The sequence below is a fragment of the Glandiceps talaboti genome, chromosome 19, assembly GCF_964340395.1.
Source record: "Glandiceps talaboti chromosome 19, keGlaTala1.1, whole genome shotgun sequence".
Lineage (NCBI taxonomy): Eukaryota > Metazoa > Hemichordata > Enteropneusta > Spengelidae > Glandiceps > Glandiceps talaboti.
The window spans coordinates 18920306-18947805 of NC_135567.1; the positions used below are offsets into that span (position 1 = coordinate 18920306).

Here is a 27500-nt window from a genome sequence, read left to right on the forward strand (position 1 = left end):
AAATTAGGGTCACTCTTATCACATCCCTTGTATTCAAATTTGATTTAAAAGACAAAACAGAGAAACACAAATTATAATTTTCTCTAAATATTTAGTTGAGTCGACGTGTCGTCTAGTTCGAGGTGCCGTGTGTCAACCATTTTGACACTAAGGTCGAATATTGGCAATGAATGTTATTTATAATTGTATACATAAACATTACATAAACATTCAACTCTAGAAGTGTCGTCAGCACAATCTTCCCGCCAAAATAACATTAGAAAAATACTTGTTTGTACAGAAATCGTCTGCCATTCAGGAAGTAATGACACGGCCTAGTTTAATAATTGTTTGTTGATGTCATTTTCTGGTGACAAAGTTGCCACACCCGGTTTTGTTTTCATATTTATGGTGTCCGTATATTTTTAGTTCATTATTTAGAGCCTACAGAGCTTATAAATGTTATCCATATGGAGATGATTTACATAACTATCATTCTATGCACGCGTTCACATATATAATGTCTGCCAATATTCGAAAATGACTGTCCCGATGTCAAAGTAACTAGAGAATTAATAGGAAAAATTTACTGTAAACAAAGCCAATAATGTGCTAACATTGAAAGCGATTCCCACAAATATATGTTTTTATAGACAAAAATGTGGTTGTCTCTAGGTCACGCGAATTGTGCGTTACCGAAAATCAACAGCATCTGATGACGTATAATTTTGTACCGAATATACACAAAATATGACTCCAAATATTCGTTACGTATCCAAGAATTTTTGGCACATGTTTAGAATGTCATACATTTGACAGTTCGCAATGCCCAAAAAAAATTTTGTAGGGAAATGTACGTTACTCCCTATATATTTGTTATCGATCAGAAAATGGGTAACAGACATAGATAGACGTGTAAATGGAATAGTCCGTCTACGTCCCTTGATCCATGATTCCGCTGCGTTCATTCTACCAACTGGGTGGAATTACAACCTAGCAACGGCGACATGTAGGATCAAGCTGAATGATTCGCGCGTGTGTGTGTGTGTGTGGGGGGGGGGGGGGGGGTAATCAAAGTGAGATGGTAGACACGGCACAACCCTTACCATAGTGGATCTATTACCCCTCCAACTTAATACTTTCTCCCAGGTGGTGTAAGGGCCGGGGCACGCTGTACACGTATGCAAATCAAGCGTATTGCCAGGCCTTTAGTCGGACACGTAAGTACATTGGGTATATCTTAATCTACACCATCAAAAGTATCATTCACCTCATACAGACAACAAGGTGATCTTGTCCCGTTGTCATTTGTATTTAGATTGGCGAAGAATGAGCAATATAATTTGTAATTAATGTGGTTGAATTTCTGATGAAAATATTTCACCCCGAATCACTGTCACCGAATTAAGGACCCTGGACTCCAAACATGACAATGTGTGTACATGTCACAAACACCCAAGTCAAGTTATAGAAATCACATAGATCTAAAATGGGGTCTGTTTTTTTCGAGTTGAACGAGTCTAAAACGGGGTCCACTTTGCATTAATTATTATTTGGCTTGGTCTAAAATGTGTTCCAACGTCCATTACCAAATCATAAATGCAACTAATTACCATAAAATGTTGTCTCCTATGGAAAATGTAAAACTTTCATCTTTTAAAATCCTGTAATAGTCTAAAATGGGGTATGGATTTTTGGTCAAAGTTGGTCTAAAATGGGGCTTGGGGTATCCAGCACTGGCTACACACCCCTACCAGAGCTGGTCACTGGCACCGTCCCCGGGGGCTACACACCCCTACCAGAGCTGGTCACTGGCACCGTCCCCGGGCTGTAATCCTTACCATAATGGATATATTAACCCCCCCCCCCCAGCTTAATACTTTCTCCCAGGTGGTGTAAATGGCACACTGTACACTTAGATTAGCGACGAATGAGCAATATAATTTGTAATTAATGTGTTTGAATTTCTGCTGAAAATATTTCACTGTCACCGAATTAATGACCTTGGACTCCAAACATGACAATGTTTGTACATGTCACCAAACACCAAACACAAAAAAGTTTAGGGTCGGCAGTGAAAAACGATGTGAGGTCGGGTAACTGGACCCAAACAATTTTTGTATGCCTAACAACATTTTTAGTTTGTGTCTATCTTAGTTAACTGAAAGCTAGTTACCTCTATTTGGTTTACAGCTACAGTGAAACAAACAACATGTCATCAGGAGTCAACATAGACCAAGGAGAGCATGCGCAGATACTTGTTTTTTGTGGGCCTGTCATTCATTCAACAAAGGTCTCTCCTTTGATTGTATTTGATGAAGCAGTGCTCGGAGTCAAAGATAACAAGGTACGCTATATATAAGTAATAAACTATCCCCTGACCAGTTACTTTTGACCGTTAAACGAAATATACGCACGAGCGAAAGCGAGGATATTGGAAAAATCTCTCTCTCTCTCCCTCTCTCTCACTCTCTCTCTCTCTCTCTCTCTCTCTCTCTCTCTCTCTCTCTCTCTCTCTCTCTCTCTCTCTCTCTCTCTCTCTCTCTCTCTCTCTCTCTTTCTTTTTTGTTTTTCTACGTACGGGACATTAAGTAGAGGAGCCATTGTACGATTATTTCTCTTCTTTTTATAAATTAAATAATTTTTCCCTAAATTCCCTCCTTCTGTAGATTATATTTCTTGAAAATAAGAGTGAGTTGTCCAGACTAGACCAACAATTTGGATTCAGTCATCATAATGTCCGGCATTTAAAACCAGGGTAAGAAATTCATTCCTATTTTTTTTTTATTAAACGCAGTTTTTACATCTCCCATAACATTTATTCTTACAAATTATACGAACGTTTTGTGGGAAGTGCCAAATCACACAAAACGATGGAAATAGAGGTAAATAAAGACATATGGCTGTTTTCACCACATCAGATTTTAATCAGATTGTTATCTCCCCTGATTTTGCTGTTTAGAAACCTAGAAATTGGCATTGTGAAATCTTATAAAATATAATTTTGTTTTTTGCAGACAATTTCTCATTCCAGGATTTGTAGACACCCACATTCATGCCTCACAGTACGTCATGGCGGGAACAGCTATGGACCTTCCATTGATGGAATGGTTTGATAAGTACAAATTCCCTGTGGAAGCCAAATTCAAGGACACTGCATTTGCTGAAAGAGCCTACGAGAAGGCTGTCGTAGGTCAAAGTTTAAGTGTTAGATCAAAGTTAAAACGGTACTACATAGTTTAGTGGTAGGTCAAAGTTCAAGTGGTAGGTTCTGTGCATACAATGTAGGGATATAAATGTGGGTCAGCTGGCTGGCAAAACAACTACATTCTGCAATCTCTTGCCGGGTATTTATTTGGAGTTTGGAATTATATATATATATTTATTGTTGGACAGATTTCTGTGTTTCCCTCATAAATAAATGTCCACCTACTTTTTCAATTCTATCGGCTACTTTTAAATTTAGTTAAACATTCCTGATATTGCAAATAAGCAAAAACGGTGAAAATGGTTTGTGGTTGAATCAAAATGTTATCTATTCATTTTAATAACAGTTTGTTTTAAGCTTACATTGTTCTCTTTTAGGGCCGTGTTCTCAAATTTGGTACGACAACCGCATCTTACTATACCACATGTCACACTGAATCAACCCTGACATTAGCTGATGTTGTAGGTATAAAAATTATTACATATGTACCAGAGATTTCTTGTACTGGTGCTCGCGCATACTAGTGATATTTCCAATGCAGTGCAATACCGAAAACATTATTATACCGGAATGCAAATCATATGCAAATGAGGACACGATTAAACAAAATCACGTGATCACTCTGTATGATTTTTATTTAATTTGTCGTTTCCCTATCATACCACAGACAAAAAAAGATTTCTTACTTGTCTGTGATCATACAAAATATAGTATTAGTGACAGATGTTAGAATTCCTGGGGAGGGGGGGGGGGGAGAGAACACACTTTCATCATCATTGTGAATATGATGCTTTTATTTCCAATGAACTTTAGTCTGCAGAGGATTACTGTATTAGGGTCTGTCTGTCCATGCATCTCTGCAGGCGTGCATGCATCCATGTCTACCTGTATCTCTGAAATGCATGATGCAATTTCAACCAAACCAGGCACAAATGTCAGATGCTATAGTGGACATATCCATGTCACTTTCATTCATGACCTTCTCAGCAATGGCGAATGACGGCCACATGGCCACATTCTTCATGAAAATGTATATAATAACGTTGATATTCCTTCCTCTAGTACGGGCTGGACAGAGAGCATACATTGGGAAAACTACAAGGACAATTAATGCTTCAGACGATATTGAGACTAAAGAACAAGCAATGAATGAAACTAAAAGGTATATTGTGTAAACGTTGTCTGTTTGTCTGTCCCCCTCTCTCTGTCTGTCTGTCTGTCCCTCTCTGTCAGTCTCTCTCTCGCTGACTCTCTATCTGTGACTCTCTCTCTCTCTCTCTCTCTCTCTCTCTCTCTCTCTCTCTCTCTCTCTCTCTCTCTCTCTCTCAATTTATGAATCTTACAAATCTTAAAGATACCTTGATAACAAGTATTATGATAAAGTAATTCATTATATTTCTTTTGTAGGTTTATCGATGGAATAAATCAACTTTCTTGTCATAGAGTTGCTGCTGCCATAACGCCATCAAGTGCTTTAGACTGTCATCTTTCTGTGTTAACTGAATTAGCCGATTTAGCAAAGACACATGATCTTCCGTACTAGGTAAAGAGCGAATTTATATTTTCTATCTGGGACAGTCATCTTACAAAATACAAAATCATATCGAGGCACATATAGATGATATTCCCGTATACATTTATGTGTTCTGCTAAAGAAAATACAAGTGACCTAAGGGGTCACTACGAGTCATTAGTAACAACCCTTAGGTCACGTGTATTCTCCAGCTAAATGAAGAAAAGTATTGAAGAAGAACACAATTATACCAGTGCCAGTAATATCAAAGAAAAATCTGGGAAAGTTATGGCAAGTTTGAGCATTTTGACTGATATTTCGAACACAGCAGAACCAGTGACGTAGGCATGCATTATTTTGACACAGACTATTTATTTCATATAATTATTATTATAATATGCGTATTTCAACAGTGATTTCTGTCAGATTTTCAATGTAAATCACACTCTTTTAAGCTATTGTCTAATTCATTGGATGCCATACTCTTAATTGGATCAATAACAATAAAATCTATTTGTCAACAGACTCACCTGGCAGAATCAAAACCATTAATTCCTGGGTATAGCAATTTTACAGACATATATCATAAAGCGAATGCCCTGACAGAAAAAGTAAGTGGAGACCTGTACTTGTGGCCATATTGATGGGAAATGGGTATTGATTTTAGATTTAATAAAACAACTTTGAATTATTTTGCTACTTGTAAAACAATATATAACAAGACACTAATATGGAACTTGCAAACCCGCCATGTTGAATGTTGCATCATGGGAAATGTGATAATCAACCAATTAGTATTGTAAACAATAATGTTACATTGTTGGTAACCACAAATAATAAATTCATAGTCACCCTGACCATTGTGGGAGGTTTATTTTATCGGTAGCACCAAATTAGGTATTACAATAACCACAGATAATCCCATAGTCCTTTGCATCTGAGCATGATCAGTCTGGATTGCAAGTTGCCTATTGCAAGAAGCTTTTCAATAAGTGTTAATAGTTATTTTACATACAGGAAGTGATTTCCAAACATTCTTTTATTGACACTTTACTGTATTTTAGTGTCATGCATTTACATATGGTGAAAATGAACATTCTTCCATTTCTCAAGTTGATGTCATTTTTTAGAAATATTTGTATTTAGGAGTACAAAACAGATCCATGAGAAGTAAAATCATTTTTGTAGGATGAGAACTAAAATGGTTCAAATGCCCCCCACCCCGGTAAAAGAATCTTAAATTATTTTTTTAAATCTTAAATTGAACTATTGATCTTACCTTTTACTCTACAGAATGTGTTTGCACATTGTATTCATCTGTATGATTCTGATATCAAAATGTTGAAGGAAGCAAATGCTGGAGTTTCTCATTGTCCAAACTCAAACATAACGTTAGTGTTACATGTATGTTTTATGTATATGAGAGACGAAAATGGTTGTAGACATTTGAATGAGTCTTTCTGTACATGGGTGTAGACATTTGAATGAGTCTTTCTGTACATAGGTGTAGACATTTGAATGAGTCTTTCTGTACATGGGTGTAGACATTTGAATGAATCTTTCTGTACATAGGTGTAGACATTTGAATGAGTCTTTCTGTACATAGGTGTAGACATTTGAATGATCTTTCTGTACATGGGTGTAGACGTGAGTCTCTATGTACTATCGTTTTGAGGTTGTGCAGTAAATACTGATTTTAACTACAAACATGGCTGCCATTTGGTTAAATTTGAATATGTCATGAAACAAACTGACATGCGTAAGGGCCATAATATATGTAACCTTTGTACTAGGTTTGAATGAAATTGGATGCTGCATGTCTGAGCAATGACGTGTTATGGACGGACAGACAGACAGACAGACAGACAGACAGACAGACAGACAGACAGACAGACACACACACAGACAGACCCCAATTGTTATGATAATGATAATTATGTTAGTTTTTATATAGCACCTTCCCACACTGTGATCAAAGTGCTTTACAATTATTAACCCTGGCATGGATCTATATTGGCACAACGGCCCTTTATACTTCCTCAACTTCCTGAGGAGCATACAATCCATTGCAGCCTTTATAAGTGCATAGGATTAAAGCTTTCACATTGCAACCTCTATCATATCACAGATCCCAATTATACAGCTGGGTTGACTGAGGCACAAATCATGATTCAAATCATGCCCAAAGACTTTAGCCATTCAGAAACAAACGGTAACGATGAGGCTCAAACCTGCAACCTGCAGATTCCAAGCCAACCACTCTAACCACTCTAACCATTCACCCATCATGAATCGATCCAAATAGACCTTCCTTCGGGAAATTAATAATTATTTTGAATATTACAGCCTTCAGAATGGACTTCTTGATGTTAGAAAACTATTAGACCAGGGAATAAAAGTTGGACTTGGAACTGGTAATATTATAAGCAATCTTATAAAGAAATATATGCTAATTTTTATCTTATAATTAGCATAAAGAACACAGATATGTAAATTAAGCACAACTTTCATATATGCAAAGAAGCTCCGACTGACATTTCTACAAATGAAACATCGACAAACTGATATACAAATGAAGTACTACCTGACTATTCACTGAATCGGCGTCTGCCCAAAAAAGTCAAATTAATTTCATCATTTTAAAAAAGACCTGCATCACATACATGCAAACAATAATTTAGATCAGCTTTGGCATAATGATGTAACACTAAATATAAGTGTTTCATTGTATATTGTTTAAAATTCTACAAAGTATTCATGTCAACAGATGTATCTGGTGGTTACAGTCCTTCAATTTTAGATGCCATAGGTTATGCAGTAGGGGTATCTAAATTATTAGCTGTACAAAAACAATCAGATATGCAAATGAAGCACCAACAGCTATGCAAATGAAGCACCAACTGACAGATATGCAAATGAAATGTCCACTGAAATGTCTGCCAAACAAAACATAATTCATTTCTTTATTTTCAAAAAGGCATGAGATGCACAAATGCAGAACAACAAGTTAAATGTGCTTTGGCATAATGATGTAACACTAAATATAATTGTTTTATTATATATTGTTTATAATACTACAAAATATTTATATCAACAGATGTATCTGGTGGTTACAGTCCTTCAATTTTAGATGCCATCCGTTATGCTGTAGGGGTATCTAAGCTATTAGCTGTACAGAAACAATCCAAGGACTATGTACCCATTACTGTGGCAGAAGCTTTTAGAATGGCAACCTTAGGTGGCAGTCAAGGTTTGTATAAAAATGTAATTTTATGCACATAAACGTCTAAAGTGTTATGATGTAGGTCATGTGACTAATCTGCATAACTATTTGCTGGGTACGTCACTAATTTGCATCATTATTTGATGGAGATGCCAATAATTTTCTAAGACAAGTGTCCTATTTGCAGTTATTTTTTTGTCACAGTTTTCACATTAAGTAATTCTAATATTCATATTAAGAATGACATCACTTTTGATTATTTTGCAAATTTATTTGATGGTCATATGATAAATTTGCTTATTTATTTGATGGGCATATGATAAAATTGCACATTTATTTGATGGTCATCTGATAAATTTGCATATTTATTTGATGGTCATATGATAATTTGAATATTTATTTGATTGCAAATGAAAAATTTGCATATTTATTTGATTGTCATATGATAAATTTGCTTATTTATTTGATGGGCATATGATAAATTTGCATATTTATTTGATGGTCATATGATAAATTTGCATATGTAATTGGTTGTCCTAGAAAGAGCAACAAATTCTATTCATTAAAGGAACATTCTCTTTCCACAGTTCTAGGGTTGGAAGATAAAATTGGTAATTTTGAAGTCGGGAAGGAATTCGATGCATTATTGATAGACACCAAGTGTGAAGACAGTCCGTTCGATACATTTGATGACGACTATCAAGATAGCTTTATGGTAAGTAGTCAGACTATGCAACCTGACAACCATAGTCTCGGTTACCCAGAATCCCTCTGCTGTCCATTTGATACCTTTGATGACAACTATCAAGATAGCTTTATGGTAAGTAGTCAGACTATGCAACCTGGCAACCATAGTCTCGGTTACCCAGAATCCCACCACTGTCCATTTGATACATTTGATGACGACTATCAAGATAGCTTTATGGTAAGTAGTCAGACTATGCAACCTGACAACCATAGTCTCGGTTACCCAGACTCCCACCACTGTCCATTTGATACCTTTGATGACAACTATCAAGATAGCTTTATGGTAAGTAGTCAGACTATGCAACCTGGCAACCATAGTCTCGATTACCCAGACTCCCACCACTGTCCATTTGATACCTTTGATGACGTGTGAGAACCTGAGATTAAAACCCTGGCCATTAACCGATAAGATAACGATTATGTGAGAACCCTGAGCTGAAGTTTTCCTTAAAGTTGATAGCAGTAATCTATACAAATGCACTAAAGGTAGAAATAAGTCTGACTAGACTTTTCCTCTAAGTTGACAGCAGTAATCAATACAAATGTACTAAAGACAGAAATAAGTCTGACTGGATTTTTCTTTTAAGTTGATAGTAGTAATCAATACAAATGTACAAATGTAACTTATTCAGCTATATTTGAGACCCACCACCAACCATCTGTTTACACTTTCTTTTTTACTTCATTATACAGGATGCATTTCAGAAGTTTCTTTTTCTTGGTGAGTAGGGATTCAATAATATTATGGGCTATACCGAGTGTTCAAGAGTTTCCCATGACATAAATTTGACTAAATAAACCATTTTTCGCATTGCCCCTGTGTGACCCCGAGACCCCGTGTGAGCCATTACATCCATAGCAAACATGAGGGTGGTCAAGCAGAAAGTGTCAAATGCTTAGCAACACCTGTTCTCAACATCGTTGTGCATGGACATAGTGAAAGTTTGACCACAATCACGTTTTACAACCTTTGTTGCTAGGCAAATTTGCATATCTCGAGAGATCTGCAATGAGACATAAAATCCCTCATTGCTAAGAAACACCATATTTTAACTTTTTTTATCTCTGTTGTTCTAGTAATTGTACACTTTTGCCTTATGGAGTTTTTTACTAACACCATTATCTATTTCCCATCACAGGAGATGATCGTAACATTACTGAAGTGTATGTAGCGGGAAAGAAGATATTGCAGAAAGGGTCTGTGTAGAGGACAGACATTGAAACAAAGATTAAAATGTTTTGTGTTGTTTTGTTAGTTTGTTATATAGGCAAGATATTGTAACCAAGTATTATATTCAATCAGAGAGCCAACAGTACAGGAAAATACCAGTGACCTAAGGGGGCTTTGACACTACGAGTTGCTAGATAAGTAGTGACAACCCTTAGGTCAGGAGTATTTTCTGGTTGAATGAAGAAAAATATTGAAGAATAACATAATAATACCAGTGCCAGTAATATCAACGAAAAATCGGGGAAGGTAACAGCAATTCGAATGTTTCGACTCATTTTTTGAACACAACAGAACCAATGGCATAGATTCGTGTTGTTTATAATGCCACGTAGTGGTCATCTTTAACTATGAAATTTGTCATGATTTCCTATGAAAGATTAGGGAGGCTATCAACATCAGACACTACAAACCAAGATCAACAAAGACAGAGGGCATCAAACTACCTAACATTGACAATCAGCTTTAACTATGGAATCTGTCATGCTGATGAGAATACCGCCACCTAGTGGTCAGCTGTAACCAAGACAGATCAATCTTCAATGCTAAAAAAAACTTTGAATTGCTTGTGCGTGAGAACCTTTGTAAAAACACTGCAAATACTCAGAAACTATTTCTTTTTCTGATAAATAGTTTTTGAATTGATTCTTAATAGATGTATCACAAATGAAATAAGACACAAGAATTTTGTTCAGAGTTGTAAAATTTATTACAAAACTAGAAAAATCTACAGTACGATAACATGGGTTACCATGGATATGGTTGCCATGGATATACATGTATATAGTGTTTGTAAATGGTTGTTCCGAAGCTAGTTGTAAAGTCACATATCTCATTGGGATGTATTTCTTAAACATCAGTTCTAAGAAAGATATGTTGTCAGGGACGATGATATTTATCTGGGTTGAAGTAGCACAACTTGCTTTTTACTCAAGTGAAAATATCTTGATTAAACTATTCCATCCTGTATACTGTTTATGTATGTCTTCTATGACATTACAATTGTCATCTGGAATTATAAGAAGCTGAATAGTTGATTGCACAGTACGAATTTCCTCAACAGTTTTGATAAGTATGATAAATTACGTCGTCAGATCATTTATGAGTTATATCTTGATTGATTGGATGGATGGATGGATTGATTGATTGATTGGAGATAACACCAATGTCAGAATACAGAAATGATTTCCTGATCTGTAAGGTTCTAGAGAGGTCATTACATCGGAGGGCATTACACAAGAAGGCATTATATAGGAGATGGGAGGGTGTCAGGAAGGCATTATATGGGAGGTTAGTAGGGCATTACACAAGAAGGCATTATATAGGAGGGTGTTACACAGGAAGGCATTATATAGGAGGTCATTACATAGGAGGGTGTTACACAGAAAGGCATTATATGGGAGGTAATTCCATAGGAGGGTGTTACAAAGGAGGGCATTATATGGGAGGTTAGTAAGGCATTACACAAGAAGGCATTATATAGGAGGGCATTATATGGGAGGGTGTTACACAGGAAGGCATTATATGGGAGGTCATTACATAGGAGGGTGTTACACAGGAAGGCATTATATGGGAGGTCTTTACATAGGAGGGTGTTACACAGGAAGGCATTAGATGGGAGGTCTTTACATAGGAGGGTGTTACACAGGAAGGCATTATATGGGAGGTCATTACATAGGAGGGTGTTACACAGGAGGGCATTATATGGGAGGTTAGTAGGGCATTATATAGGAGGGCATTATATGGGAGTTTAGGATGGTTTAAAAAACGTAGTAATATCAGCAAAACCAGCACTTCTTCTAGCTTGAATCTTTCTGTTCTTTTGTCTTTGTTTTGATTGGACGTTGGTGACAGATCGATGACAACCCGTACACAGTGTTCTAAAATTATCCAATGAACATAGTCCTCCACCATCAGCAACAGGAACGATGTGATCAGCTTGCCAGAACTACAGAAGGTAAATGATGAAAAATAATGACAATGGCACTGCAGCATAACTGTAGAGTTATGTGTGGTGTCTTTTATACACATCAGTTTTTACAGTCACATTTTACAGTCAGTATGAGCAGGATCTTCATTGCTTGGTCAATTATGTCAAATTTTTTTTTAAAGTTTATCCACTTGCCAAACCATCCATGTTGTTATTTCTGCAATATACATCATTTCATTCAATGCTGCTATGGGCGTGGTCTTGTTGCTAGGCATTTGTGTGTTCACTTTTTGGATGTTTATCCACTTGCCTAACCATCGCTATTTTCATATGTGTATATTGCAAATCACGTTTTTTGACCCAAAAAGCACATCTCTGATGCGATCATTTTTATTTGAACAATTTTCCATCTACACACCCTAAGTAGTGTTCTCAGCAAATACCAGGCAATTAGTCTGGCATTTATTGACTTTTACGTCAATTACGCACACACACACACACACACACACACACACACACACACACACACACACACACACACACACATACATACACACACATACACAAACACACACACACACACGCAAGCACAACACACAGACACATGTACGCATACACAGTAACACACATAAACAGACACATCCATCCACCTGCCCACCCACCCACCAATCCATCAAAAAATCTATCCATCCATCTATCCACCCATCCATCCACCCACCCACCCACCCATCCACCCACCCATCCATCATCCACCATCCACCCATCCATCCACCCACCCACCCATCCATCCATCCATCCATCATCCATCCATCCACCCACCCATCCATCCACCCACCCATCCATCATCCACCCATCCACCCACCCATCCATCCACCCAATCACTCATCTATCCACCATCCACCCATTCCATCCACCCATCCATCCATCCACCCACCCACCCATCCATCCACCCACCCACCCATCCATCCATCCACCCACACATCCATACACCCATCCACCCACCCACCCACCCATCCATCCATCCACCCACCCAACCATCCACCCATCCACCCACCCACCCATCCACCATGAATTATAAAGAACACAATAATCCGAGACTCACCTTTCCTTCTGATGGTTTGTCAATAATATTATTCAGTAACTTAAGGGGTAACTTTGAGAAAGAAGTGGTTGCTAGGTAGTCTTTCCTGTCTTTCTTGGGTAGGCTTCTGTATATAGAATAAAAAAGAAAAAATATTGGTGGCCTGCGTCTCTGTTTAGCGATGGTTCTAATGTTCTGAGGATAATATTTTGATATCACACATATGTAAACATTAACAATGCATGACTTCATACCTCTGAGGAAGAAACTGAGAACGCAGGTCAAAAGCTAGAAATATCCAAGTATTTGGGTGCAGTAAAGCGTTTAAATTTATTTTGTAAGTTCTTCTCTTTTCACTACAAATCTTGATAGTACATTGAGGACAATGAGGAAAGGGAACGTGGTGGTATATTGAGGGCAATATGAGATGGGAGAGTGGTATTACATCGAGGGCAAAGTGAGGGATTGATGGGAGGTAGTGCTACAAAAGTAAATTTTTCTAACCTCTGACATTATTCAAATATTTCCTGAAGCAAAAACAAAGGCACCATTATCTTGAGATATTCTCTTGAGGCATAGACTGTCGACAGTCATCTAAAACTAAAGTCGTTGCCTCGCTCCGATCCGGAGCAATACTATAGCCACGTACTGATCAGTTCGTGCCTTCGGCAATCGCAGTTCCTATCAGTGCGCATTAGTATCCAGTGCTACGGAGTGAGGCGACGACTTTGATTTAGATGAATTAAACGTAGCAAAAAAGGCATGTACGACTGTCAACAGTCTATAGTAGGCAGTCAATCAAATTTTGATAATTTAGAGTGTCTTACTTGACATGAACATAAAGACTGTGAGCATCTAATCCACAAATCTGACAAAGTCCATGTTCTATGGAAGACAGCTGTTCACGGACATAACCTCCTTGTGCTCTCACCTGCAAACAAATATGTAAATATATACACTGTGAGTAAATAAACACAAACAACCAAACACAATAAAATACACAGCAAACAGATAACATACACAAATAAACAGTAAACAAATAAAGTTAAATAACATACAAATAAACAGTAAACAAATAACAAATAAAGAGTAAACAAATAACATACAGATAAACTGTAAACAAATACACAGCATACTTCATAACATGTATAACATAGCAATCTAAAGCTGTCGTGTGATTAGTCCAGAACAAGTCACATGGGATGAATTTCTTTACCACAGCTCCATGCATTAGTAATAATATTATGACAAATCTCTGTTGTTTGATTGGTCCATCCTAAGTAGCCAATAGTAAGCCATGATTTTGAGTACTTTATAATGATTAACTTAACAAACAGACATACTCATGAATATCATTATTTTACCGACCAGCACTCTACTAGGGCTTGGGAGAACCCAACAAGTGCAAAAGTGTTTTAAAATAGTGGAGTATAATTCTAAATGTACTTACATAGTGATCTTCTTTACATTTTTCTGAACAATATCTTGAATCCCATTCAATATTCTTATTGGATGTGCTTGGCTCTGATTGGTCCATTCTACATGGCTTGTTACAAAACAGACAAAGAGGGCGCCCTTCCGAGTCAACAACCTGAAAGTCATACAAATAATTTTTAAAAACAGACGTTGAGGGCAGTCTTATGAATCAATGACAGTAAATGATCAAAATAATGTAACATAACAGACACTGCGGGCAGTCTTCAGTCAACAAAGTTCAAGTCATTAAAATAATTTAACAAAACAGACGTTGAGGGCAGTCTTCACATCACAGTCAGTGATCAAAATAATGTAACATAACTCTATGAAACGTTGTTGCAATTGATTGGAAATCCTGTGTAACTTTACTTTTCATCACATTTATCGGAAACTAATATGGATGAAAATGAACACAGTAAAATACCAATTACCAGAACCTTCCCCAGGGATATAAATTTTTATATAAAGTTTGGATATGCAGACAGTTAAGTTAATCAATTGTATGGGAAGGTGTATTTATTTAAGATTTCATCTCTGAGTATAAAATTTCTCTCACCTGTACACGATTTGGTCTCTTGACTCTAGCTTCATCACCATCTATTACATCATCATTCGCATTGTTTCCATGCCAACCAATTAAATCTGTACTATTGGTCCGCAATGTTGTTTCTCTCTCCTCTTTCTCCTTCGTCTTCTTCTCCCAAAGTACTTCTTCATTATATTGTGATTGAGCATTTTTTTCTTTATGTTTGGACTTCCCTTCTCTTTTCTTAACACCAAAAAACATCATTTCACTCGCTTCCTTATTTACTTTCACTGGCTTGGCTGCATCTTTGAAGTAACTATGGACACTGTTTCTACGGATACCATCTCTTTCCTGATCATCTTCAGCATCTCTCTTTCTCAGTATCGAATCACTTGTATGTTTTCTTGTTCCTCCGAGTTCGACCACATCATCAGAATAACCATGGATACCGTCCATTTCCTCTTCATCTTCAAGATCAATCCATCGATATTCATCAGGCTCCTCTATCACAATGCTCTTATCTGAGAATGTCTCATTCTGTCCTAACTTTTCCGTTGACTTTTCCGAGCTCCTCTTTTTCCCATCCTTTGTTTTCCCAGATTGATGTTCGTCAAACTTGGCACAATTGTCAATATTTGTAATTCCTCTACTTCTCCTGGAGGATATTTCCTTCCGAGTTGATCTCGAGAATTGACTATTTTTCTCAAATGATGGTTTTTGACTTCTAGGTGACCAGTCTTCCTTGATGTCAAAATTTAGTGACATGGACCTATTAGTTTGTCTATCGGACAAGTTTTGCACACTTGTACGTTTGCCAGAACTTTCCCGACTTTCACCCATGGTTTTCCTACTCTTCCATGTAGCATTCCACGGGGAAGATTTCTTGATTGCATGATGTTGACTTGTACTTGGCGTGTTACTAAACTCTGACGACCCACTTATCATTTCTTCATCCGACCATACATCATCAACGTCGGCTAATTTCAATATTTCCTGCATTTCTTGAGAATCTATTTCATTCCCTTTTCCCAAAGCTTTCCTTCTTTTCCTAGGTGTGGTGCTAGTCTTTCCGCCCCTCTTTCCATTGTCTGGTTGATATCTCTTCTGTTTTCCCGGAGTGACACCATGTTTTGATATAACTCTGACAGAACCACCAATAGCCTCTGCTTTCTCCAAAGCTGATTTGGCAAGGTCTGCCTACAGTACAGATATGACAGGAAGAAAAAATCCACGAAACTCAAAATTGGAAGAAAAAATATGCAAAATTCAGAAATGGTTGGGAAAAACCCACGAACTGGAAGCAAAAAATATACAAATTTCAGAAATGGTTGGGAAAAAACCACAAAATGGAAGCAAAAATATATAATATTCAGAAATGGATGAAGAAATATATGCAAATCTCAGAAATGGATGGACAAAAACCCACAAAAATTAGTGACCCCAATACAGAAGTGTCAAAAATATTCAGATTGTGAGTGAGATTTAAATAAGCAGACCAACGGCTGAACGTTTCAAATTAAAGGCAGCAAGTAACTCCAAACATAAATCTATGTATTCACTGTTATAATAATACAACAATAATAATAATAACCTTTCTTTATACCGGATCAATTTTTTTATGTATATCATCGCGCCAGTTCAGTAAGGTCGTATCTGCTATGTAATCGTATAGGCAGATACGACATTACTGCACTATGTGACGAAATACCCATTACTTGTCCATCCAGAAATCCCGAAGGCCATTCGTCACGGTTTTAGCCTCGCATTCTGGCGAATTGGGATAATGTATTCTGATCTCCCATCTCAGCAGCCAGCCAGTGGTGATCAAATGAACCAGATACAATGAGATCATTCCAAATTTTAGGGCTTGTTGTCAGATTATTAGATTTTATCAGTCAAGGGATGTTTCATGTGTCTATATCATAAAGCTCAAAATCTGTATTTGACCTAATAACATGGTGATGCTATTGATGTCATCTCACTACTGCAGGCTTAATTCAAGACTCCCAATAAGAATTTACACCCCACCCCCTCCCCCTACCCCAACCCCTACACCCCAAAGAAGAATTTACACCCATTATCTGACTGTTAGCTAAAAAACCACAAAATGGAAGCAAAAAATATACAAATTTCAGAAATGATTGAGAAAAACCCACGAAATGGAAGCAAAAATATATAAGAATAAATGCCATCTGGTCAGGCGTGATGGGGAAATAACAAATTCAAAACCCTAATTTGCATGGATGCCAGGCTATCCTGGGTTAAGTATTAGTACCAGAGGAAACTGGAGTGCCTGCGGAAAACCTATGTTGTTTGTACAACTTTCATCTTACTTACAGCACGGCAAACTAAATCAAACCCTGACCTTGTAAGATGCAATCAGTTTAACCATTCAGCCATCACCATGCCTTACAGGTACATGTATATACTTGAATTCTGATGCTAGTCTATTTTAAACAGCCTCTAATATCAGATTGTCATCAATGCATGTTGAGATCTAAAATCCATGTAATGCGTTGAGTGTGTGTTGATGTCTGAAGTGGTTTATTGTCAAATTTGTATTATAGTAATTCTGGAATTTTTAACTGGTACAAGCTGAGTTTATACATATTTAGGCATAGTTTTTACAGCATATTTCAATTGACGGAACTCAACCTGGTATTAATAATTGATATGATGATGTAAGTAATCCATACATATCAAAAATTTTTGAGGAAATTCTTATTATGCAACAAACAAACAAACAATGCCAGAAGTCAGTCATAATGTTACAGAAGACATAATAATAATAATAATAATCTTTATTTATACTGGATAGTTCTTTAAGCATATAAACACTTGTCTCCCAAGAAGTCCAGTGAGGGCCATCCCTCAGGGGTTCAGTGTTAATGCGTCGACTTTAACATTATACTGGAATGTGGTTTTGTGTATTGTTAAGTATTTTCACTTGAGTAAAGAAATTACAAACTCAGCTTGTACCAATTTAACTTCCAGATAAAGAAAACAAGAAAACAATCAAACCTTTGAGAGATATCTTTTCTTACTAGTTGTCACCACAACTGATTTTTTCTTCACGTCATTTAATACTTCATGAAGACTGAAGAAAATCTGTCCACTTTTCCTAACCTGTCTTCTTTTCATTTCGTTCACACTAAGAAATCAAGACAAACGGAGACAGTTTAAAACCACGGTATGGAACTGGGACAGAGAAATTGAAGAAAGAATTGCATCAATCACAGTAACACTAATTTAATTACTACTCCAGGACATGAAGTCAATTGGTTTTCTCCTCATTTCATTCACACTATGAAATCACGACAGAGGAAAGCTGAGATGATGATCAGTGTTCCTGCTAAGGCTTATTTACACGCTACTTGCTAAAGTTCTCTGTCTTCTAGCTCTCACAATCATGTCATGTTTGGCTCAACCTTATATCCACGTATCAAGCATGAAATAGAAAATATATACAAATACAGTATAATTAATGATTAAATGAAATGTTGTCATACAGTTTTACTTCTCTCTATTCAGTATACAAGAGTAGGTAAAAAGTGTTAATTTCATGTTGCAAATAAACATTCGATTTTGCTTCCGACCTTCAGATGAAACGGGGGATGGGATACCCCCTTCCGCCCCATTCCCCCCTCTTCCCCCTACAATTACAGCCACCATATTACCCCATCATAATGGGACTAATCTGTACTGAGATGCTAGACTGACCTGTTCCATTCCCGTACAAATCTCCTTACGAGTTTCATATTATCCGGATAATGTAATAATTCCGGTAAATCATCCAGATCTTGATGTTGGATATCAACTGGACTAAAACTGACATTAAGCGGTGTGTTATCCTACAAGAAAAATGATCACAGGAAAATAAATCAATCACTATGATAACATGACAGTACTCTGACGAATCTACTGGTATGACAATATTTGGGATATTTACACAAGAGTTTGTGGGGCTCACAGTGGCTGTACTTTCAGGGGCATAGTAAGTGTAACCATTACAGAAAACACTAGTGTAAATACACGTGACCTGAGTACCCACACTGGAACTCACGTGGCATGGGGTTCTGTTATTATTACATATACTTATCCAAAACAGTAAATTTCGTATCAAAAATACAACTGCGTGTTCACATGATCTTGTTATATGGAACTATTGTATGTTCAATTGTATACAGGTATGTAACAATGTTTTCAGCAAAGCACTGTAGTAAAAATACCAGCAGTATGTCAAATAACACAATACTAATGCTATCATGTAAATAGCCCAACTGTTCCGATAGTTGAATAATGTATTAGAGCGCCACTAACGGTCAGAGTGTGATCAGATGCGTGTATTCTTAGGCTAGTGCTAATCTGAATAAAGAAATGCCACTTTCTTTAAGTTAGACAAGTTGATATAAATGCCTACCTCATCATAAATGTATATTCTATCGGTATATTTACTGGCACAGAAGTGAAATTTGTCAAACGCTGGGACATCTTGGTTTACACTACTCTTGTCACCGCTGTCTTCAGCACCTTTCTCCGACACCTCTACATTGGCGTGTTTCAGGACACCACCCTTACTGCGTAGAGGAGTTGAACTGGTAAGATTTGGGGATGAAGTGTTCATACTTATTTTCCTTGATAACTTTCCGGAATTTCTAAGCTTAGAAGACGATTGTCTATTTTCCGGTAGCGTATGTGTATCGGTAAACTTCTCATTACGAGGAGTTCTAACACCTCCAGTGGCCTTGGGAGTTTTGGATGATATGACATCATCACTTTCTGTGTAGCTGTAATCCAGTATAATTGTGTCATCACTGTCAGAACAGAAAGATTGAATATCATCATTTTCTGTGTTTACATCATCATTTTCTGTGTTTACATTATCACTTTGTGAAGCATCGTAAACAGAGTTCCCTGTACCTCCTGTGACATCATCATCTTTGGTGCTTGTATCATCACTTTCTGTAGTTACATCATCATTTTCTGTGTTTACATTATCGCTTTGTGAAGTATCATAGACAGAGTTCCCTGCCCTGCTTTGGGGTAAATGTGTACCTTCTGTGACATCATCATCTTTGGTACTTGCATCATCACTTTCTGCTGAGACATCACACTTCCTCCCCTTTCCTTTCAGAATTGACTCAAGATTTTGTCTCGTCGAGTGTTTTTGTATTTTTGAACTTCGTAATTTTCTGACTATTTCCTGTTTTCTTGGTGTGTCACAAATTTCACAAAATGGTAGTTCTTCGTGATTTTCAAATGTACACGCAATACAACTCCAACTTTTTTCATTCGCAGCAATGTCGTCTTTCTCTGCAATATCCTGGCTTTCTCTTGACAACTGACTTGAGCTGTCTTGTTGTGGAGTAAACAAATAATCTGGCAAATCAGAATCATCGTTACTGTTTCTTGACAAGTCAATGTCTATCGCTGATGCTGATTGGCTCTTCCTATGTGACTTTTTCCCAACTGACATTTTGATTGGCTGACTGGAAGCATCAGTTTTCTTAAGCTTCTTTCTGATTGGTTGATTTTGAAAATCTTCATCATCACTCTGGATAGTGATCACTGATACACTGCAGTTTGATTGGGAAGATTGACAGATATTTGGTGATCCTGTCTTCATTTTTCTCTTTTTTGGGCTTGTTTTACTCTTTGGCGTGAAGAACGACAAAATACTGGGCTGTTTACTTTCTCCCTGTGGGATAATAAATATGAAAGTATGTATGAAAGTTTCTTTCTGGTCCTTTTGAAATAAATGAAGTTTCAGATTCAGTCTTATTTTCAAGGAAATGCTGTGATTGGTCAGCTGGGTTACTTTACACAACATTTGTATGATAAGCTGTGATTGGTCAGCTGGGTTACACAACACAACATTTGTATTATATGCTGTGATTGGTCAGCTGGGTTATATAATAGCACAACGTTTGTATTATATGCTGTGATTGGTCAGCTGAGTTACATAACACAACATTTGTATGATAAGCTGTGATTGGTCAGCTGGGTTACATAACACAACATTTGTATTATATGCTGTGATTGGTCAGCTGGGTTACATAACACAACATTTGTATTATAAGCTGTGATTGGTCAGTTTATCTAGGCTCACCTGGCTACTGAAATAAAACTCATCATCTTCATCTTCTTCATCTTTGTTTCTTGGCAACCAGGCTGCAGCATGAGACAGAAACTCAGCATCTTCTTTGTCACATTCATCCACTCTAAGATGATGAAGCTGACCACTCAGAGCATGGCTTACAACACTCACCTACAATTACAGACAAAGCAATTTCTATTACATGTACTCTGATTGGTTGAAATGTCATATGACTAAATGTTAAGCTGACCACTCAGTGTATAGCTTATCACACTAACCTAAAAATAGAGATGAAAATATCTCCATTACATGTACTCTGATTGGTTGAAAATAGTCATGTGATTAAATGTGAAGCTAACCACTCAGGGCATGGCTTACAACACTGACCAAAAAGTATAGAGAGATTGCCATTACATGTACTCTGATTGGTTGATAATAGTCATGTGACATGTAAATTCTGACACTTGTAAATGTGATCATTTAGCACATGGCTTACAACACTAACCTACATATACAAATTCAAATTCCATACCTCTGATTGGTTGAAAAATATCATGTGATGTTAATGTTAATATATGTATCTATACAACTGGCTGTAGTTTTCAGATTTTGCTTTGTAAAATAAAATGATTTCTAGTTTTTCGTGTAAATACACACTAAATAGTTAAAACATTATCAGAACTCACTTTTCTAGTGATAGCTGACCATATAAAGTCATCAATCGTTCCCCTAGCAACAAGATAATGCACCTGTATTGAGTTTAGTTGACCAATTCGATGAGCTCTGTCTTCACATTGGTCCATAACACCAGGTGTCCAGTGCAGTTCAGCAAACACAACTTGAGTAGCAGCTGTGAAGGTGAGACCCTGCAAACAAAAAAATATGGGATTTAATACCTTTCTCATTCTACATCATAACTTATGTCTATACTTTGGTTTTACAGTACTCAAAATATGTAAAAAAAAAAAAAAAATATCATCAAATTGTTTCAAATTGCCATAATTTTTTCATAATTTTTCATAAATTATGCTTGTGTACATACACTGTAATTATATTATTCTCCAAATTTTTCTCAGAACATACTTGCGATAAAAAGGTTCTGTTACTTTAACCAATAAGATTGACTGTTTCATGGAGACTTACTGTGGCAACTGCAAATATGCTAATACATGCATACTGGTTACTGATTGGTTAATTACATGATGTATGAAACTATTTATCCAATCAGAATGACTCTTTCACCAAGACTTATCATACCAGCTGCCAATATGCTAATACATACGTACTGGTTACTGATTGGTTAATTGAATGATCTATGAAACTATTTATCCAATCAGAATGACTGTTCCACCAAGACTTACCATACCAGCTGCCAATATGCTAATACATGCATACTGGTTACTGATTGTTAATTACATGATGCATGAAACTATTTATCCAATCAGAATGACTGTTTCAACTTACCGTACCAGCTGCCAACATACTTAGTACAGCTATCTTTACATTATCGTCTGTTTGAAAGGATTTTACCAATCTCTAAAATCAACACAAAAAAGTAAAGAAATATAAAATAAATTTACATAAAGTGTATTCATAGCAAAAAATTACTGGAGTTTGTTTTGTTTTGTTTTTTAAATTTTTTGTTTTTGATTCTTTGTCAGGGGTGCACACACAGACACACATACACACAGACTGACAGAAAAACACACACACATACATAATTACACACACACACATGCATGCGCACACACACACACAAACGCACACAAACATGTACGTCGTATGTACATGTTACATTCACACACGCACACATGCACACACATGTACATACACACACACACACACACGCACGCACACACACACGTGTACACAAACACACACACGTGTACACAAACACACACACACGCACACACACACACACACACACACACACACGTACATACACAAACACACACACACACACACACACACACACACAATAAACATAACACACACAATAAACAAACATATAGCCTAAGCAGACAAGACATTGGCATAACATTAGCTCCTCTATGGGAGTTAACAACTACAAAATCCATACATCAGCATATACCATAGAATACTTACAGGTCTTTCAGCAACCGGTACTTTGCCATCAATTCTGACGTGTTTAATATTGGTACGGTGTTCTTTATTGTATTCTAGTATAGCTTCAGTCAAAGCCTGCATCATAAAATGATGGTGTGCAAAGACTAGGAACTTCTGATCTCTGTTGTCCATTAGTGTCTTGATATACTCTCTCACTGCACCAGCCTACAGCAGGGAGTTGTAAACATGGTGTTAGAAAGATTGACAGAGAGAAGACAGACAGACAAACAGACAGACAGACAGAGAGACAGACTGACTGACAAACATAAACATACACAGACTGACTGACTGACAGACAGACAGACAGACTGACAGACCGAGACACAAACATACACAAACTGAGACAGACAGACAGACAGACAGACAGACAGACAGACTGACTGACAGTTAATCACAAGACAGAGACCAACAGAGACAATCAGTCAGATAGAGACAGACAGACAGAGCCAGACACACAGACAGACAGACAGACAGACAGACAGACAGACAGACAGACAGACAGACAGGCTAACACACAGACTGACTGACACACAAACGGAAAGGAAAGAGACCGACAGTCAGATAGACAAGCAGACCGACAGACAGAGACAGTTAATCACTATGCCTGAGTAAACAATAGAGACCACACTATAGATAACTGGCAAAGATTTCAAATTTCCAATAACGTTACCTTGGCTTCTGCTGTTTTAATGTAAAGAGTTGATATAAGTCCATTGATAATAGTTTTAGGATGTACTCCTTCATCTAAAATCATCTCTCCTTTCAATACTTTCATTAACTCTTCAGTCAGTCTGTCAACTTCCTGTAAAATAAACAAAGAAATATTGTGATCTTAATCAAACTGATATGAACTTAACAAATTTAAACTTATATGTCATTGGAAATGTTCTTCAGGTCACTGAAAAAACAAAAGTTTTTACGGTCTTAACGTTGGGGGCGCTAGAGCACAGCAAACTGAAAATGTTCATCAGGTAGCTATTAAACAAATGACATCTTTTAAAATATCATTTTCAAATCACTAGCGCCCCCAGTTTGTTTGCCCCAAACAATACAAACTTTTGTTTTTTGACAAATTTAAATTTACAAGTCCTTGAAAATGTTCTGCAGGTCAATAAAAACAAAAGTTTGTATTGCTTTAACACTGAGGGCGCAAGTGCATAGCATACTGTATTTCAGCTGGGCGAGTATTGAATAATGTGCAGATTTTTAGTATGTTATTGTGGGAAATCACTTCACAAAAATATACATTATCATTTTTTTCTATATACACTGACCTTTTTCTGTGGTGTCTCATTGAGTTCAAACGGTATCTTCTGTTTTCTCTTTGGTGGCAGCTGACTTAACACCTTCAATAAAACAGACATTGACAATGAAATAGCACCCTCTATGGTGGCAGCTGACTTAACACCTTCAATAAAATAGACATTTACAATGAAATAGCGCCCTCTATGGTGGCAGATGACTTAACACCTTCAATAAAACAGACATTTACAATGAAATAGCGCCCTCTATGGTGGCAGCTGACTTAACACCTTCAATAAAACAGACATTTACAATGAAATAGCTCCCTCTATGGTGGCAGCTGACTTAACAGTCAATAAAACAGACCTTTACAATGAAATAGCACCCTCTATGGTGGCAGTTGACTAGACACGTTCAACAGAATTTTACAATAGCACCCTCTATGGTGACAGTTGACTTAACACCGTCAACAAAACAGACCTTTACAATGCAACAGCACCCTCAATGGTGACAGTTGACACAAAGTGTTAGTGTGGGTATTTGCACTCTTGTTTGAGGTGTTTTCTGTTGCATTTTCCTAATGACAGTACAGTCACAGTACAGACACAGAGAACACTGAAAACACTCTAGCACACCACACTTACACTCAGGTGAGTAAGTATTACAGGATTCTGTTATAAATAATTCTTGTACCTGTTTCTTTTCTCTTCTTATCATAATATTGTCTTTAAGTTTAGCATGTAACTCTGGTAGATGACTAGCACCCCTGTCATGAAGAAAATAAAAAATATCACATCGTGAATAAAATATACAACCCATAACACCAAAGTAAAGCGTTTTCTGTTTGTACCACAATCGTTTATAGCATCCATATCAAGTACAACCCATAACACCCAAGTAAAGTATTTTCTGTATGTACCACAATCATTTATAGCATCCATATCAAGTACAACCCATAACACCCAAGTAAAGTGTGTTCTGTATGTACCACAATCGTTTATAGCATCCATATGAAGTGTAAAAGTATACTGTTTCATTTGCTATATTGACCACATTAGAAAGGCCACATGCTAGGCTTGTAAATAAACCAACTGAAAAAGTATAGTTTTATACTTGATATGAATGCTATAAACGAGTGTAGCACATAGAGAAAGTGTCTTACTTCTGTGTTACTCATTGTAATATGAATGCTATAAATGAGTGTAGCACAAAGATAAAAACTAACAACTAATTGGTAAAAACAAAGGAATAAAATCAAAACAAAATGAAGGCGCCATATATACCTCTTGCACACTTACCCAGTATCCCATGTCTTTTGTCTTCCATAGTATTTCCACTGTGCATTACAATATCGTTTAGCATACGATGTCCAACTTCCAAACAAGTTTGCCTTCAATGCTTGAATTTGGGGAAACAACTGAAATAGGAAATAATAGAGGTGAGAACTATTCCAGTATTAAACACTTCGTTCATTTATTTCATTGATTCTTTGGTGACATCAGATTCATGAATTACAAATTATTTCTAAACATATCAAAGAGGTTTGCCTCCTAATTCTAACATCCAAGTTTTTCCTCAAATTCTAACATCCAAGTTTTTCCTCTAATTCTAACATCCAAGTTTACCTTCTAATTTTGGCATCCAACTATTGGGTGATAAGTCAGGTAACTGCTACAGTCCTGGCAATGCTAGATTCTATAATAACTTACCTCAGCTGGTCTTAGATAATGCTAGCATTAGTAAGGATGTGTTTGAATTCTGTAGATTAGCCTGGGCGATGATGGACTTACCTCAGCTGGTCTTAGATAACGCTAGCATTAGTAAGGATGTGTTTGAATTCTGTAGATTAGCCTGGGTAAGGCTGGACTTACCTCAGCTGGTCTAGATAATTCTGGACTTACCTCAGCTGATCTAGATAAGGCTGGACTTACCTCAGCTGGTCTAGATAAGGCTGGACTTACCTCAGCTGGTCTAGATAAGGCTGGACTTACCTCAGCTGGTCTAGATAATTCTGGACTTACCTCAGCTGATCTAGATAATTCTGGACTTACCTCAGCTGGTCTAGATAAGGCTGGACTTACCTCAGCTGGTCTAGATAAGGCTGGACTTACCTCAGCTGGTCTAGATAAGGCTGGACTTACCTCAGCTGGTCTAGATAATGCTGGCGTTCCTGTCAATAACAGAGCTCTCTTTGTGTTCTGTAGTAAGGGTACTAATAATTTTGTCCTGGCAGCTTTCAGATTTTTTATGTAGTGAGATTCATCCAAAATAACAACTTGGAAATTTTGATCAGCTAATGCTTGGTGTAATGTTCTATATTCATTCTTGAATAGTCCATAACCCAGGATTGAGATCTTACTGGTCGGTATATCACTGTAATAGTAGATAATTAGATGTTAGTCAACAATAGTTTTCTTTGTTCAACCACAGGGTAAAGGACAAATAATCAATTTTGTACTCGCAATTTTCCAGATTTCAAATATTATTTTCTGTATATTTCAAATAAAGTTTTAAATACTGTTTCCTCTCACTGTTTTATTTTCTATTTCCTACCTGATATCAATGTCTTATCTGAGTTTATCAGCTTTGCATTAATTAGTAGCTTGCTAGAACAAACTCACTATTTGCCCAAATTAATGCATATATATCCTGTAGTTCAACCAAGGATAATACAAGTGATCTATGGGGGTCTTGTCACTCAGAGTCGCTAGACGTTTAGCCTACAATGTTGGACGTGAAGTATTCCCCAGCATGCACTGCTCTAATAGCTACTTCCTTTACAGTGTGCCCTAAGCCAATTTGCTGTGCCACTGATGTACACAGTTTCAAGTGATGCACCAAAATTTGGTGTTCCACTATCTCTTACTATGTGGTGAGTGTACCCTCTTAGCCAGTTTGACTGACGCACACAATTTCTAGTGACACACCAAAATTTGGTGTTCTCCTATCTCTAACTATGTAGTGACTCACAAGAAATGCCATTTTTTTCTCATTTTGACTCACAACAACAAAATTTGGCTATCATTAGAAGGCAAACTGTTCCTATATGTGGGAGAGTTGGAATCTCTCTTCCCCAGACACTTATTTGGGGTCGTCTCGTAGGCAGAACCACCAGCAGCGGGA

The 27500-nt window shown here is 37.0% G+C and overlaps 2 protein-coding genes across 2 annotated transcripts in view; one reads left to right on the top strand and one right to left on the bottom strand.

Moving 5' to 3' along the window:
- The first annotated feature begins 2191 nt into the window (after positions 1 to 2191).
- Positions 2192 to 10085, top strand: LOC144450107 (guanine deaminase-like). Its single transcript, XM_078140674.1, has 13 exons — positions 2192 to 2326; positions 2649 to 2737; positions 2997 to 3168; positions 3565 to 3652; positions 4250 to 4349; positions 4595 to 4703; positions 5225 to 5311; positions 5994 to 6091; positions 7047 to 7114; positions 7798 to 7950; positions 8511 to 8638; positions 9364 to 9391; positions 9810 to 10085. The coding sequence occupies exons 1-13, from the start codon at positions 2192 to 2194 to the stop codon at positions 9875 to 9877; spliced, it is 1323 nt and encodes a 440-aa protein (XP_077996800.1). The 3' UTR covers positions 9878 to 10085.
- A 1563-nt stretch (positions 10086 to 11648) lies between these two features.
- The window catches only part of LOC144450108 (DNA annealing helicase and endonuclease ZRANB3-like), a 17118-nt gene continuing 1266 nt past the window's right edge, over positions 11649 to 27500 (bottom strand). Inside the window, exons 4-20 of the mRNA XM_078140675.1 lie at positions 26519 to 26750; positions 25676 to 25794; positions 25071 to 25143; positions 24410 to 24481; positions 23806 to 23937; positions 23115 to 23300; positions 22473 to 22544; positions 21695 to 21874; positions 21021 to 21179; positions 19332 to 20609; positions 18632 to 18762; positions 17933 to 18062; positions 14942 to 16108; positions 14360 to 14500; positions 13737 to 13840; positions 12931 to 13036; positions 11649 to 11846 (exon numbers count right to left, since the gene is read on the bottom strand). Coding sequence (XP_077996801.1) covers positions 11649 to 11846; positions 12931 to 13036; positions 13737 to 13840; positions 14360 to 14500; positions 14942 to 16108; positions 17933 to 18062; positions 18632 to 18762; positions 19332 to 20609; positions 21021 to 21179; positions 21695 to 21874; positions 22473 to 22544; positions 23115 to 23300; positions 23806 to 23937; positions 24410 to 24481; positions 25071 to 25143; positions 25676 to 25794; positions 26519 to 26750 — 4480 coding nt within the window. The remainder of the gene's footprint in view (positions 11847 to 12930; positions 13037 to 13736; positions 13841 to 14359; positions 14501 to 14941; positions 16109 to 17932; positions 18063 to 18631; positions 18763 to 19331; positions 20610 to 21020; positions 21180 to 21694; positions 21875 to 22472; positions 22545 to 23114; positions 23301 to 23805; positions 23938 to 24409; positions 24482 to 25070; positions 25144 to 25675; positions 25795 to 26518; positions 26751 to 27500) is intronic.